General features: G+C 62.2%; 1 protein-coding gene across 1 annotated transcript; it reads right to left on the minus strand.

Annotated features, from left to right (window-relative positions):
* Positions 1-35: 35 nt before the first annotated feature.
* On the minus strand, positions 36-1,798 carry SOX18 (SRY-box transcription factor 18). The gene is made up of 2 exons (XM_035302980.3): positions 1,365-1,798; positions 36-1,193 (listed from the first exon to the last, which is right to left on the minus strand). The coding sequence occupies exons 1-2, from the start codon at positions 1,702-1,704 to the stop codon at positions 400-402; spliced, it is 1,134 nt and encodes a 377-aa protein (XP_035158871.3). The 5' UTR covers positions 1,705-1,798; the 3' UTR covers positions 36-399.
* Between the last annotated feature and the right edge of the window lie 11,516 nt (positions 1,799-13,314).

A 13,314-nucleotide genomic window follows, 5' to 3' on the forward strand; every position in this document is an offset into this window, starting at 1 on the left:
GATCACTGAAACTTCTTGGAAGAAAAGTTTAAGAGTTTAAAAATTAAATATATTGTATTAGGTATATTTTTTAAAAGGGCAAAGTAAAAAATATTAATATAATCTGGTTGTAGAAAATACACTGCAAGAAAAAGAATAGGTGCTTCAAAAATGCAACCCTGGCTACAGGTCCTCGGTCTCCAGGAAAAGCCCCGGGACAGTGGGAACTCCAGGCACCCTCGCAGGGGCCCCTGAGGGCAGGGGGCCTGGGGGTGGAACAGGCGCAAGGCCGAGCATCCCTGGCTCCTAGGGGGGCTGTGACACGGAGCCAGACATACACGCGTGGAGAGAGCAGGGCGGGCAGCGACGCGGGTCACTCGTGGGGGCTGCGGGAGGAGGCGCTGCAGGGACGCGCGCGGTCTAGCCCGAGATGCACGCGCTGTAGTAGACGGCGCTGCTGGCGTCCGACAGCGCGGAGATCAGGCTGCTCTCCTCAGGGCAGGACATGGCGCGCGGGCCCAGCTTGGCCAGCGCCACGTGGTACGGGAGCCCGGGGGCGTCGGCCCGAGTCCGGCTGCAGTTGAGGTACTGGTCGAACTCGGTGAGGTCCACGTCGGCCCACAGGTCGGCCGCGGGCCCCAGCGGCTCGGCGCTCTCCAGCGGCGGGGCCTCGGGCGGCGGCGACAGCGGACCGGGGAACGGGCCGGGCGCGCCCAAGGCGCCGTAGTACAGGCCGGCGAGCGGCGCCGCTGGGGGCGCGGTCCTGAGCGCCTCGGCCAGGGGGGCCCCGTAGCAGCCGCCGGGGTCCCGGGACAGCTCGGCGGGTGCGTAGGGCGCGCGGAAGGCCCGCAGCGCGCAGTCCTCGGGCGCCGCGGGCGGCGGGAAGAAGGCGGCCTCGCCGGGCTCCAGGCCGTCCAGGGGAGAGCGCTCGGGCGTGGGCAGCCCCAGGCCGTCGAACTCGGCGCCCAGCGCGGGCAGCTCGCGGAAGGCGCGAGCCGAGCCGGGCGCCGCGGGGAAAGGCTCCGGCGGCTGCGGCGCCGCCAATCCCGGGAGCAGGAGGCCGGGCTCCAGCCGCCGGGCCTTGCGCGCCTGCTTCTTGCGGCGCGGCCGGTACTTGTAGTTGGGGTGGTCGCGCAGGTGCTGGACGCGCAGCCGCTCGGCTTCCTCCACGAAGGGTCGTTTCTCCGCCGCGTTTAGCTCCTTCCACGCTTTGCCTGCGAGCCGAGGGCGCCAGTGAGTGCCCGGCCGTCCGGCGGGTGGGCCGAGCCCTCCGAGCACCTGGGACGCGCGGCCCCGGGTCCCCGGATCGCTGCCCCGCCCGGCCCGAACCCCGCGCCCGCTCCCCTGCCTGGGCCCCGCTCCCCGCCCCGCCGCCCTCCGCTTACCCAGCATCTTGCTGAGCACCGCGTTGTGCAGATCGGGGTTCTGCTGAGCCAGCCGCTTGCGCTCGTCCTTCGCCCACACCATGAAGGCGTTCATGGGCCGCCGGATGCGCGATTCGTCGGCAGCCTGGCGTTCCCCGCGTCCGGCCGGGCTGAGGCCATAGCGCCCCGGCTCGGGGCTGCGCGGCGGGGTGCGCGGCGGGCTGGGCGGCGAGGCGGGCGCGGCGGGGGCGGCGGCGAGGCCGCGCGGGTCAGCGGCGGCCCCGCGTCCCGGGGCCCATGCACAGTCGCGGCGGGCGGGCGGGTCGTCCTGTGCGCCGTAGCCGGGCGGCGATCTCTGCATTCCAGCTGGGCGCGGCCTGGGCGGAACGGAGCGCGGGAGCGCGGCGGGCACTGCGGAGCCGGGCGCGAGGGCGGAGGGCGGTGGGGACGGCGGTGGCCTCGGCCGGGCGGGCGCCCAGATATAGCGGCTTGGGGCCAATCGGCGGCGGGGCGGGCGGGCCGGAGCGGGCCCGCCCCCTCCCCGGGGGCCCCCTTTCTTCTCTGGCCGGGAGGAATTCCGCCGAGGCCTCCCCCTCGCAGAGCCCCCCGCCCCCTCTCAGAAGGAGAGACCCCCGGGTGGGAAAGGGCTGCCATGTGGGCCGGTGCCGTCAGACTGTCAGAGCCCAGCTGCCACCCACCCACGGAGTTGGACCCCCGGGCAGTCACGGGGCGGGCGGCAGTGTCCTGCTCTGCGCCATTCCCCGCAACACCCCCCCATCTGCGCCGTCCCCCGGACCCCCGTAGGAGGTTCCACTGCGGGGAGAGGGCCCTTTTTCACTCCAAGTTCTTGGGCGGCTGCCTCCCAGCAGCCGGCAAGTCTTCCTGGAGTGCAGCACCTTTGAAGAAGCCTCTGTCTTTGGGGAAGCCTCTGACTACCCAGGGGCGTTCATGCTCCTAACTCCGAACTCACGTGCAACTGTCAGCCCCAGGAACTCTGAATGCCCTCAAGGGACAAAGTGGTCTTCGTGTTTCTGTCCCCACTCTGAAACCAACTTTGGCACAAGGGAAAGCTGACACAGGCTGGGAGAGAGCAGATGGCCTGGAGGAGCCGGCAGAGTAAAGGGAGAGCAGAGATGCAGAGGTCCTGGCCTCCTCCCTGCCCCCCCAGGGCCCTTGTGGAGGGGGCTGGGACCCGCAGGGGCCACTGGCTCCCCTGCCCAGCCCAGGCCACCGCTGCAGCAAGAAGGTGTGAGGCTGGGCAGCTACAAGGAGCTGGGTCCTTCCTGCTGGCCCCTCCCTGGACCCTCTCACCTGGGGGAGGGGGTTCCAGAGGAGCAGCTAGCTTCTTGAATTTTCACTGTCGCCCTCCCACCCCATCAGGGGGCGATCTGGGCTCCCACTGCCAAGCATCGTTCTACTGGAGGAGGGTCAGTGTCCCCCGAAGCCCTGAAGGCAGGGTCGGAATCCCCCCCACACTCCTTGAAGCCGGGAGGCTCCCCAGTCCCCCTCACTGTGCCGGGAGCCCCATGGGTAGAGGCCACAGGTCTTGGTGACCCTGGGCCTGTGCAGCCAGAAGCTCTTGATGCTCTCTGTCCCTGCCGGCCTCATCCAGCCTGTGTCATGAACGAGCTGGGCTCTGTGTGAGCCTTGCAGTGCCTCTCAGGGGCTGTTCCTGAACTGTCTCCAGGGCTGCTCCTGTTCTGAGGAGAGGCCCGTACCCCCAGGGGGCACCCCCACCCGAGGTGTCATAGCCCCACATCACAGTCTGGCGTGGGGGCTCAGCAGCGACACCCATCATCCCAGTGTGCGGGGCTGGGTCTCCCAGTCTGGTCTCCAGATCTCCCCTTGCTCCAGTTTGCCCCACTGGCCCAGCACCTCATTCACAGACACTGAGCCAGTGCTGGCAAATGGGGGCCCTTTGGGGCATCAGGAGGTGCGGCCTCTGGCTTTTCTGGGGAGGCAGGCAGGGTTGTGGCCACAGGGGTGGGAGGGCTCAGTCCTCTGCCAGGTGGTGCTGGTTCCCCTTCCATCTCAAAGTGGGTGGGTGGATCCTCGGCCCAGTCTCAGTGTGGGTGGGCGTCCTGGGGCAGCAGGCAGGAGGGTGCAGGGGGATGGGGAGCTGTGTGAAGATCCCCAAAGGGCTACCACTTAGTAGAGGCTCCCTCTACTCACAACCTTGGGGATACAGTCTGGGGTCACCAGGGCCTGGCTCAGCCTGGGCAGTGGCTGGTCACTGGGGCCTGGGAAAGAGGTCCTCTGCAGCAGCCTCCACACATTGGGAGGGATCTGCAGTTCCCTGGGGGTTCTGCCTGGCCCTCTTCTGCCCCTGAGAGCCCAGAGTCATTGGAGCTGCTCTAACATAGTGGCAGGCAGTGTCCAGCATGACCTCATCGCCTCCTCATCCCCCCCAACACCCACCAGCAGCCGCCTCGCCTGGCGCCGGCCATGACCCTCCCTCTTGGCTGTGCTGTGGGACTCAGGTGTCCGGCTGTCATGTCCTGTGAGCCAGGGCTAGGCGGGGAGCCTCCTGGGGTGCTCCTTTCCCTCTCTGGGGTCCAGGCTACCCCCCCGCCCCGTACACTACATGGCAGGGAGGAGGACGGCAGCCCTGGCCCTCTGGCTCACTGTCCAGATGGGACAGAGTGGGGTTAGGGACAGCAGTCAGGGTGGTGTGATCCTGGAGCCGCAGGGCTGCAGGGACTCCAGGGCTGTTCAGGGATGGTGTGGGTGTGGCCTACTGTGCTGAGGGAGGGGCATCCGATGTGTGTCTGTGTGTCTGTGTGTGGCCTGTGTCTGTCTGTCTGCCTGGGTGTGGTGTGAGGGGGACTCTCGTGCTGGAGGCTGCCCAGGGCCTTGGGAGCCAGGCCAGCTGGACTCTCCCAGGAGGAGATGAAGACCCATAGGTCTAGGACCAGGGGTCCTGCTCCGTGAAGTGTGGAGGGTCCCCAAGGCTTCTCCAAAGGAGGGCAGGCAGTTCATGCATCTCAGGACATTCCTCTGCCTCTGGAACCCACCTCAGTGTATCCTGGACTGGGGGTGGCTACGGCCCACCCTTAGGAGGGAGCTTGTCTGTAGCCCCCAAGCCCCAGACAGAAAGGCAGAGTTTGGGGGCAAGCCTTCTCTACAAGGGTGGGGCTGGCCTGGGTACTGAGTGAACACTGTCCTCCCACCCAGCACCTGCCCCTCTGCCTCAGCCTGGACAGGGCTTGCAGCCTCCAAGTGAGACCTGCAAAGGGTGCTGGGTAGTCCCCCTCGGTGGCTCTGGGTGGGGGCTTGGCTTGGCGAGGCTCTGGGTTGGGATGGCGGGACCTCCCAGGCACTGCCTGGGCACAGACCTCCCAGGCTCCCACCAGCCCAGACCCTGCAGAGCAGTGGGGCTGGGACCAATTACCAAGTCCTGCAGGGCCTGGACCCTCTTGCTCCTCAAGGGTGGAGTGGGGGTTCCTTTTGGATATAGTTTCAGGTGGAGGGAGCTCCCTCCAGTTCAGATCCCACCTTCTGCGCACTGCTGAACACCTCCTCCTGCAGGGAGCCCCCGACCTCTCAGCCACTGTACTCAAGAGGCCGTAGCATCTCCGTCTCTTTCTGTCTGCAGCCTCGGTGGGCTTCCTTCGGGACCCATGAGACATGTCCGGCTTCTCAGGAGCTCTGTCTTCAGCAGGCCTCGTCCTTGGGTTTCAGCTCCAGGCCTAGTGAGGCATGGCCAGGGCAGGGGGAATGTGAGGCTGGGGCCAGGGTCTATGAGGAGGCCAGCTCACGCCTCACAACCAGGTGGACAGTGTGTGCCCGTCTCTCTTGGCCAGTGACAGCTCCGGTTCAGGTGGACACGGGGGCCTTTGCCCAGGGACAGAGGCTTCTCCGGTCTCTGTGCCTTCCAGCTCTTGGTCCTGCTGTGCACATGTCTCTGGCCTTCCTATGTGCTGCTGGCCTCAACTCTAGGAGAGGGCAGGTGGGGGCAGCAAGTGCCTGTGCTTTCCTGGGCATGAGCAGAATGAGAGGTGCATGTGCTCACGCTCACCTGGCAGCGCCTCTCAACTGTTAGATGTGGGGTCGGTTCACCTGGCGATTTGCTACAGTCCAGTGGTTCCGAGAGTCGCATGCAGAGCCGGTGTCTTCAGTGCAGGTTGGCGGAGGTCTGAGGGTGTGGGTGGGGTGCTGCTGCTTTAGTCTAAGGGGTGATGTGCCAGTCACTCTGCAATGTCAGGGGTCTCATCTATGCTGGGTGCTAGGGGCCAGCAGGACCGGGAGGGGTGGGGACTTCTCTGAGCCAAGGGCCACAGGGGGATTGTGGGGATGGGAGTGCTGTACGCATAGGGTGATGCTGGGCTTCGGGCTGCAGAGGCGGTGTGGACAGTCAAGATCAGGTCACCTGCAGTGAGGGGGCTTCTGCGGGTGCTCCCAGGGCCCTGGTGATGTGGAAGCTGTTCTCAAATTCTGGGCAGTTGTGCTGTGATGGGCATGTGCCTCGGGTGTTGTCATGGGCTGTGCCTGCTTTTCGGGGCACAAGAGCCGGGGTGTCAGAGCAGCTGCTGGAGCTCTGACTGTTGTGTGGCCCTCTGGGGGTATTCTGCCTGAGGATGGCTGTAGGGTCACTGTGTCCCTGGGTGTCTGTGCACCCTTCCCAGTGCTCCCAGAGGGCTGGGGGAATCCATGGGAAGCAGGCTGGGGGCTGGGCTGCCCCAGATTTCTGAGGCAACAGCAGGGCAGGGCCAGGAAACTGCAGCTCAGGAAGGAAGGCCGGCTTCGCAGTGAGGAGGGAGCAGGGGGCCAGCTTAGGCTGAGCAGGCGCCAGACTTTCTGTCGTGCACCCTGGCCTCACTGGCTGGGCGCTCCTGCCCTGTCCATGGTCCCCACCCTCGTCTTCCCCCACTGGCCTGGCGCCCCTGCCCTGTCCACGCGCCCCACCCTCGTCTCCGCCCCTATGCTTGTAGGGCTGCCTTTCTTCAGACCTGGGTGGCTTGGTGTGGGTCTGTGGGTAACCCGGCCCTGTGCTTATGTGAGCCCTCTCCTCTGTGGAGGCCTGAATGCTCCTCTACAGCTCTGTAGCCCCCGTGGTGGCTGATGGGGTGACCTGCATGGCGGGGCATGTGTTAGCACACTCCAGTTCCCAGGGTCCTTGGAGGGCAGTGCCCACTCTGACCGCCCCGTCCTGGGCCGGCCCAGCCTCCTCCTCTGCCAAGCTGGGAAATGGGCAGAGGGAGACACCCTCAGGGTCACCTGTCTCCCACCTCGGCGGGCACCGCGGGGCTGGAAGCCTGAAGCTGTGTGTTTCTTTCTGTTGCTTGTCCTGACATTGGTGACAGCCAGCTGGGGCTGCCACACGGGCTGGAGGGGGCAGGCCTGTGTTCTGGGTGTTCATCCACCCCTTCTTGCTCAGGGACAGGTGACATCTATCCATCCAGTTGTTACTGAGCACCTGCCGTGTAGCAGACCCTGTTTTAGGAGTTAGGAATTTGGCAGAGAACAAAATAGACGGATACCTGCCTATGGGAAGCTTCCATTTTGGTGAGAAGAGACAATCAACAAATCCACAGACAGGCCAGTGGCTCATGCCTGTAATCCTAGCACTTTGGGAGACTGAGGTGGATGGATCACCTGAGGCCAGGAGTTGGAGACCAGCCTGGCCAACATGGTGAACCCCCGTCTCTACTATAAAAAAAAATACAAACATACAAAAATTAGCCAGGTGTGGTGGCGCATGTCTGTAATCCCAGCTAGTCGGGAGGCTGGGGCATGAGAATCGCTTGAACCTGGAAAGTGGAGGTCGCAGTGAGCCGAGATTGCACCACTGCACTCCAACCTGGGCAACAGAGTAAGACTCCATTTCCAAAAGCAAACAAAAACGAAAAACAAACATTAGGGGCAGGGTGGTGCATGCATATAATCCCAGCTACTCAGGAGGCTGAGGCACACGAAGTGCTTGAGCCAGGGATGTGGCGGTTGCAGGGAGCCAAGATCCTGCCACTGCACTCCAGCCTGATGACAGAGGACTGTCTCAAAAAACAAAAACAAGGCAAAACAAAAAACCCAACCAAAACCAAACCCACAAACAAGCCAGAATTTGGGGTCAGGTACAGGGAGGAGGGGCTATCTCAGGACCACTCTTGGCTTGCCCTTGGGGTTCATGGGAGGAGTGTTTTAACAGAGGAAGGAGCATGTATTAAGGCCCTGGGGCAGGGAAGTCTGCTGGTGCAGAGAGAAGGGGAGGAGGCTCAGAGTTGGGTCTGGGAGGGTCTGGCATTTTCTCTGAGTAACATGGGACCTTGGGAGGTTCTGAATGGAGTGTGAGTGGCCTCAGCTCAGCTACTGTGTAAAGATGGGGCCGTGTGGGGCAGGAGGGACAGGCTCGCCATCAGCAGAGAAGGCAGGGGGCTCTGCTTCTGCAGGTGGGCCTGGCCAAGGTTGGCTCTCAGCCCCCACTCTGGCTGCTCCAGAAGTCTCCCTGGTCTCCCTCGAGGAGACCTGGGCCCCTGGGAGGTGCTGCCTCAGGGAACCCTGGTTTTGCTACCCTATGAGTCAGGCCTCCAGGCTTCACCCAGAGCCCCGACCCCATGGCTGCCTGGGGCCTCTGGGGAGGGGGAGGGTGGAGCGGCCGCCAGGCTGGCGGGCTGGCAGGGCAGGGAGGGCAGCATTTCTGGGAATTGTGTGGGGGAAGTGCATTGTTAGAGCAAGCCTGGAGCAGGCCGCTAGGGCCACCATCAGCCTCTGGGGATGCCTCTTGCCTCCCCCAGCTTTGCTTCTGCGGGAGGGAGCTGGGACTGGGCCAGGGCTATGGGCTGGGCTGGGGACTTTCCGAGAGACGCTGCCCTGGGCAGGTGGCTCTTCCCATTCTGCGGACTGGGTGACTGAGGTTCAGAGAGCCGGCTGCTGCGATGGCAAAGTCCCCACCCCGCCCTCCTCTGCTGGTGCATGGGGCAGGGGAATACTTGCTGGACCAACGGCCCATCGCTGCCTGGCATCCGAGGGAGGCCTGGGTGGGGTCTACTGGTGTCACAGCTCTGTAGCCCCCATGGTGGGCTGATGGCTGGATGGGGCGCAGAGACAGCACCTGGGGACTTGGGCCATGGGAGAGCTGCCCATGGGTGGCAGGGGATTGGGGCTCCCGGGGCTGCAGGATCCCCCAGCCCCCACTCCGTGGTTATAGGAAGCAAGCAGGGCTCCGTGTGAGTCTGGCAGCAGGAACCTTCCCACCGCGGCGCTGCCTCGGCCAGAGGGGAAGCATGGATGGCGGCCACTGGGGTCATGGTCGGCTTTGGGCGGGCAGGGGGCGGGGGAGGCAAATAGAAAAATAAATGGCCTGCGCTTCCGATGTTTCCTGGACTCAGGATGGGGGATGGGCAGACCTTTGGGCCAAAGGTCCTGTGGGATGGACTGGGGGGGTTCTCCCCAGATGTCTGTTGGGGCCTGGGCTGCCCCCTCAGACCTCCAAGGTGGGACACAGCATCCCCTTAGGGCCCTCAGGACAGGGCCCTATTCCCCACAGAGAATTCCTAAAGGACTATCCATACTTCTCTGTCCATAAATACATCAAGTATGGAGGACATCCTGGAGGAGGAGACAGAACCCTCCACTTGCTGAGGTACAGCCCCAGGTGAGGCTGGCCGCAGGTGACCACAGAGATCCAGCCTGGTGTTGCGTGGCCACTGGGTCTGTGAAGGGGATTGAGGCACTCCTCACCCTGTGGCAGCTCCTAATCAGGAGGCTTCTCCCCTCCACCTGCACATCATGTGGCTGTGGCTCCCAGTATGAAACAGGCCTGGCACCTGGAGTGGGTGAGTGGGCGTCCCTCCCCTCCATCTGCACTGCCTCCGCTGTGAGCACCCTTTAGGCTATGTGCATTTCCGGCTCTGTTTTCAGGGTTTAACCCAAACTTGAACATCAGCCGTGGCCCTAATGTGGCAGAGTAGAAGCCAGGCCTTGTCCTCTGGGCTGTGGGAGAGACAGACACTCTGGCCAGTCGACGGCGGCTCCCTGTGTGTACAAGGCTCCCACCTGCGTGCCTGCCTGAGACAAACACAGAGGAAGGAAAGTTCCTCAGCTGCAGAGGTTGGAGGATGGGAGGAGGGTTTGGAGCAGCGCCTGTGGGGATGCCCCACAGGAGACTCGATGGTTCTGATGTGTCAGCTTCTGGGTGCAAATTCCTGAGGGCACAAGAGGGTCTGGTGGCCCTGGGCAGCTTGCTCGGGGAAGCTCCGTGGAGGAGGCTGAGGTCGGGAAGGTCCAGGAGGGGTCTGCCAGCGGGGGCCAGAATGCTCTGAGCAAGGTCCCAGAAGTCCAGAGCTCCTGAGGGACCCGGGATCAGGGGAATTTCAGGGTGGGTCACCGCCACAGCCCTCACAAGCGAGGCCCCTCTCTGGGACTGGTCACCTTCTCACCTCGCCCGGTTCACAGTCCTGGGAGGCAGCTGTGGCTGTTGCTGGGAACCAACAGGACCTTCCGGGGACTTCAGGGTGGGGTGGTGCTGCACGGCCATGGGTCCATGGCTCACTCCCGCCACCTAGAGGCCACTGCTCCTCATGGGCTCTGGGACCAGTGGCCTGCCTCTGCCCTGGGGCAGAACCACCCCACCAGATGGCAGGCTCTCTGCTCACCTGGATGGGCTGACACCTCTCCCCCTGCAGTGGCTACTTGCACACAGGGCTGGACCATGCCAGGGTTCAGGGCTCCTGTCATGGGGTGTGGCTGGCGGCCACACCTGACCTCTCCAGCTAACCTCCTTCCCTGCCTGTCCCGTCCACTCCTTTCTCTCCATCACCTGCCCCTGCCGGAAGCCAGGCCACCACTGACTCCTTCCACAACCTGTCTGACCAGGCTCCCATGTTCCCTGATGCAGCCCTGTAGGCTGGGTCCCCTTCCTGAGGAATCCCCGACCTGCTAGCCATTGTCCTCAAGTGTGAGCCTCCACTGGGACCCACTGAGACATGTCAGGCTCCTCACGAGCTCTGTCTTGTGTGGCCATTCCCGGGGCCCCACCTGGCATCTCGTGGAGGAGGGAAAGGGCCCAGCACAGGGCCTCTACTGGCTCCGTTCCCAGAATCCTCGCTGAGGCTCCTCCACAGTGCACAAGGTAAAATTTGTGGAATCGTAGAGGAGACCAGTTATACCAACATGCCGTATGGAAACGTTTTCTGAAAGTGTGATACTAAAACCCAAGTATTTCTTTACCAATTCGCCAAACAAGGCGTGAGACACCGGCAGCCTCTGCAGCTCCAGCAGCAGCCAGCATGGGTTCGATGCCATTCCCATCTGTCTGGGTCAGCCGTGGGCCCAGCTCACCACATTTGGTTCATGGCCTGGTTCTTAACTGAATGATGCCTTTCTGCTAGAGGTCAGTATGAAGAGGATGATGGTTTCTTCCCACCAGTTTATTTTCTGTCATGGGTTTGGTCTCTACCCCCTGGATTGTTGAGACACCTCCCACCGTTCCCTTCCATCTTACGTGGCCACCCCCCACCAGCTCCCAGACCCACCATGTCTGTTCCACACCGTCGTCTTCACACACCCTGTCCTGCAGTGGCCTCTGTCCCTCCCCGAAGCTTGGGAAGGTTGTTAGGGCTTCGATACACACCCCAGACCACATCCCTCTCCCTCCCAATTCTGGGACACGCTCTGCACCTCTGAGAAGCAGCTCCCAGCCCTTCTGAGCCTCTTCCCCTGGGAACCCCTAGTTTCTCATCCACACTGGCTGGCCTGTGGCCTGTACTTCTGATCTGCACACAGGTATCACCGAGGACAACGACCCCAGGGTCCCAGCCCTCGGTGGGGGTGGGGAGTACAAGGGCAGTAGTCTTTGTTCTCAACCAGCAACCTAGGTCATGCTTTGAGAGTCAGTATGCTAGGGGATCTTTGTGGCTTAAAACATTCAGATGAACCAGATATTAAAAGTGTCCCTCAGCTGGGCGTGGTGGCTCACTCCTGTAATTCAAGCACTTTAGAGGCCAAGGTGGGCGGATCACCTGAGGTCGGGAGTTCAAGACCAGCCTGACCAACATGGTGAAACTCCGTCTTTAAAAAAAAAAAAAAAGTGTCCCTCATGCAAAGTCCCTCCACTGGGTCAGCCAGCCTGGGGAGGGCCAAGGGTGGGTCTCTAGTCTGGTTTTTGGGGGCATCTGTGTGTATTCCCTCCCCAGAACCTTGTGCTTGTCCATCCTGAGGAGAAGTCAGGTGGGGAGCAGCCTCACTGCTGGCTCCTCAATGGTGGCTTGCTCCAGGGGTCTGTGCTGATACCCCAGACCCCACCCCACCAACACCTCAACCAGGACTGAGGGTGAGCATGGCTGCACAGACTCCTCTGACAGCTCCGTGATGCTTCTGGGGTGTTGGCCCTCTCTCCTTTCCGCTGCCACTCTTAGGAACTTGCAGCTGTCTGGGGCAGTTCTCTTCCATGCTGCACCTCTGTCCTCCACCCCTTACCAGCCTCTTAGGACCTCCAGCCCCGATGCTTGGAGGTCTCCCCAACCTCCAGCTCAGGCTGGCTCCCTTTGGGGAGCCCTTTGGTCTTCAAATGAACTCACCCTCAACCACTGCAGAAGCCTGTGTGTCTGGCTGGACAGGCTCCATGGATGTGTCCAGCGTCCTCACAAATGATGGGAACCAGCTTTGAAACCCTAGCCGCCAGGACTTCTGAAGCCTCACTTTCTGGGGTTCCTGCTGGTCCTGCACAAGGGCGGCTCCAGTGAGGCTTCTACAGGACCCTGGCCAGCTCCCTGGTCTGGACGTCAGCCACTGAGAGGGCAGTTGAAGGGTGGGTAGCTCCTGCCTCCACTGGTGCCCAAGATGGGGCTGGACCCTTCAAGCCTTCGTATATGCCCAAACCATGGGATTCTAGCCACGAGGACCTGCTTGGATGGTCTAGGCTGGAATCGATAGGCCCTGCTCACACTGAGGGGTAGAATTAGTCGGTATGGAAATGAGGTATTTTTTTTTTTTTTTTTTGAGACAGAGTCTTGCTCTTTCGCCAGACTGGAGTGCAGTGGCACGATCTCAGCTCACTGCAACCTCTGTCTCCCGGATTCAAGCGATTCCCCTGCCTCAGCCTCCTAAGTGGCTGGGACTACAGGTTCGCCACCACGCCCGGCTAATTTTTTTTTTTTTTGAGACGGAGTTTCGCTCTTGTTACCCAGGCTCTAGTGCAATGGCGCGATCTCGGCTCATGGCAACTTCCGCCTCCTGGGTTCAGGCAATTCTCCTGCCTCAGCCTCCTGAGTAGCTGGGATTACAGGCACGCGCCATAGTGCCCAGCTAATTTTTTGTATTTTTAGTAGAGACGGGGTCTCGATCTCTTGACCTCGTGATTCACCCGCCTCGGCCTCCCAAAGTGCTGTGATTACAGGCGTGAGCCACCGCGCCCGGCCTAATATTTTGTATTTTAGTAGAGACGAGTTTTCACCATGGCCAAGATGGTCTTGATATCAGCAAATCACCTGGCATCTGTGTTACTGAGGAGCTGGCAGGCATTGGTGGGCATGCTGGCCCTGCCTTCTCCTTGTCCTAACCCTCCCCAGGCCTGGCCCATCTCTCTGGCTGCCTGCAGTGTGGTCCTAAGTGGGGACCTCCAACAGCAATGGCAGTGAACACTAATTGTCACGCTCCATCCCCCGCTCGGTTCTCAGGCATGTGATGAGAAGCAGCTTACATCACCTTGACAAGAGCCCTGTGAGGCTGACAATCTCGTCATTCCAGTTTCACAGGTGGGGAGACTGAGGCACAGAGCAGTCAACGTGCAGAGCCCAGCATCTGCTCCCGGGTAGCTGACTGTGGAGGCAGGAGCCTTGCCCACGCACCCTCTGCAGGGGCCCCCGGCACCTCGCGAACCCCAGCACTGGCCCCTTCCAGACGCCACGTCCAGCTACTGCGCACTCATACCTGCAGGCCCCCCAAACCTCCTGGAGAGGTGACATCCCCGCAGAGGCCCAGTGACCCACACTCGGCCCTGGAACGCTGGGGATGGCCTTCCAGGTCAAGGCCGGTG

Source organism: Callithrix jacchus, chromosome 5 (genome assembly GCF_049354715.1).
Source record: "Callithrix jacchus isolate 240 chromosome 5, calJac240_pri, whole genome shotgun sequence".
NCBI lineage: Eukaryota > Metazoa > Chordata > Mammalia > Primates > Cebidae > Callithrix > Callithrix jacchus.

What these genes read in the sequence shown, in the direction of transcription:
- SOX18 (XM_035302980.3), bottom strand. Translation starts at nt 1,704, where the DNA reads ATGCAGAGATCGCCGCCCGGCTACGGCGCACAGGACGACCCGCCCGCC. An exon ending in GGTGCTCAGCAAGATGCTGG is followed by an intron (nt 1,194 to 1,364) that starts GTAAGCGGAGGG and finishes CTCGGCTCGCAG; the next exon opens with GCAAAGCGTGGAAGGAGCTA.